The 2,500-nt window shown below is 31.2% G+C and overlaps 1 protein-coding gene across 3 annotated transcripts in view; it reads left to right on the top strand.

Annotated features, from left to right (window-relative positions):
* Nucleotides 1-1,956, top strand: part of LOC137634679 (failed axon connections-like) — an 18,570-nt gene extending 16,614 nt beyond the window's left edge. For 2 of the 3 annotated variants that reach the window (XM_068367156.1, XM_068367155.1), the window contains exon 7: nt 394-1,956. In XM_068367156.1, coding sequence (XP_068223257.1) covers nt 394-488 — 95 coding nt within the window. In that variant the 3' untranslated portion in view covers nt 489-1,956. The remainder of the gene's footprint in view (nt 1-393) is intronic. The other variant, XM_068367154.1, reaches the window with a different exon arrangement.
* The last annotated feature ends 544 nt before the right edge of the window (nt 1,957-2,500 follow it).

Here is a 2,500-nt window from a genome sequence, read left to right as displayed (position 1 = left end):
TATGACTCTTTGTGGTCGTCAAAGAGCTCACTGATTCAAATCAGGACCCTTGAAATGGAGTCTTGGGTAAGATATTAAAATTTACTAACATATATCATACACGTATCAGAATTTCTATAGTCTAGACACAGTAAGTGTGATCTGCAAAAAACAAAAATCAAAAATTAATAATAATAATAATTTCTGTATTGTCATAGAACTGGATTCAAGATGTAACGGTTTCCTTTTCTTAGTCAAAATGTATAAGAATAAGAAATTAATGTGTCTTATGATAATGAATTACTAAATATTTTCCCTTGACCTGTTTTTTTCCCTGTAACACCAACTTAACATAAACCTATCAATCCATCTACGAATCCTGCTTTTCTATTTCATATCCAATTTCCTTTTCAGAGGATTACCCTAACTTGGAAGCGCATCATAGCCGAATGAAAACTCTCTTATACCCAGACTGGGATGCATTGAGTTCCCTAGCTGTTAAAGAGTGAATACAACGAAGAACTCGGGCATTATTGACATTACATTTGTTTGAGTCTAAGAAATTGTCACACCTTAAAGTGAATATGATAAATCTATCAAGGTGTATTCATCAAAATCAATATCTATATTAAGACTTGTTATCTTTAAAATAACTGTATATTTTCTCTTTGAAACGAAATTGACTAAAATTTGGTGATAACTTTTAAGATGTTTTTTTTTGTTACATGAAGGCTAACTTTAATTTGAGATACTTATATATTCTGCTTTGGATCGAAACCTGTTCTTCTCTTATACTGGTCAACTGGAATTCACTTAATGCACAATTTTCAGTCTTTTCTAATAATATTACAGACAATAAAGTTATGTAGGATATAGGAAACATTGTCATAGCTAGACCTAAACATCGAAAGAATTATACTAGGCCTCTTATCAGCTATGGACCGCCAAAAGATTGACTAAATTTCTGGTCAGAACCGCCAAGCTAGTTTGTAATACCAGAACCAAACTAGCGTCAGTGTTTACTATGTCACCAGGGAATTCAAAACTTGCTCAGGGGTCCAGGTAATTTCCAAGACACTTTTTCCGTACCTGTCGATCAAACAATTTAAAAAAAAATTATAATAACTATAGATACAAAATATTCAAAATACAAATACATTATATATTTCATATCAGTGTACACTGTCACACTCCTTGCATTTGTATAGATGGACAGAAATTTCTGGCCCAAAGTAAATATATAGATATAGATATATTCTTGTGCAATAGTCCGGCAGCTATTAAATGCAAGTTTAATTTATATATCATGACAGTGATAATATGGAATGTCATTTTAGTATTCTCTCCAGAAGTTAACGTTTCTTTCCAAAACCATACTCTATACTTGGAAGCAAGGAATTAAAGCTCAAAGATAAGAGTCTAAAGGCATCAAACATTTGAATAAAGCATATCATTCTTCTACTTTTATCAAAAGTTATTTTAGTATAAGGATTTGTTGCAATTACATCAAGAAAAAGTAATGAGCATAACATATTCGTAATAATTATGGTGATTAAATTAGTTTTTTAATAAAAAAAAACATACGAACTTTATCATGGATAGAGCGTAATAGTCCTTGTTTAAGTGATATTGGACAAATGCTAATTCATTTTTTCTATTCCAGTAACTTGTTACAAAGAGTCTAAACATTTTCTGATAAAATGAATAAACAAGCACTGTTGTGTTGCTATTTATGCTTCCATAAGATGAAAGCTCGGTCTTTTAATTAATATTCGTCCTATCATGATTAATGGATGCAAATTGTATTCTAACATCGACAAGTCAGTGATACATTTCAAGGGAATTAATGCAAAACTTCTGTGTGCCTTATCAAATTTCTCTTTGCTTAAAAGGTTAAGCTTTGTTTTCATTCGTATATTTTTTTAAGGAATCTGGGATGTATTAGATAAATGTACACTGAGTAATAATTTTGAACGGATGAATAATCATGGAAAAATAAAATTCTGTAAGCATTAGTTAACTTTGCTGTTGTCATTAGGATAAATGTAAATTACCATTGTGAAAATATACCAAATCACCGAAAAGAAAGATACACATCAAATAATTCATGTATGTTACTGACAATGGCTAACTCAAAATACTCCTGCTTAACTGTTTGATCATGATGCAAAAGTAGTGTATGAAAAAAAAGTTGACTCTCTTTAAGATCACTCGGTCACGTGTCCTTCCCTTGGCAATCTCAGACGATATTAGTTGCTGCTTCGCTATTATCAGCGGTGCAATGGTCTTTCATTCAATAACCATTGAATTTTCCTTCTTATGGTTATCACTTCTTTCTTAAACAGCTACAGTACATTCACTGTGGTTTAGTTTAGGCATAGTAAAAGAACAACCATTTTGACATGATTTTTTAAAATGCCGAACTATTTAAAAATTTCTAGGCATTTTAAATGAATTAACATTTACACAATTACAGAGAGAGAGAGAGAGAGAGAGAGAGAGAGAGAGAGAGAGAGAGAGA

The sequence above is a fragment of the Palaemon carinicauda genome, chromosome 45 (genome assembly GCF_036898095.1).
Source record: "Palaemon carinicauda isolate YSFRI2023 chromosome 45, ASM3689809v2, whole genome shotgun sequence".
Lineage (NCBI taxonomy): Eukaryota > Metazoa > Arthropoda > Malacostraca > Decapoda > Palaemonidae > Palaemon > Palaemon carinicauda.
This window is presented reverse-complemented; position numbering and strand designations above follow the sequence as displayed.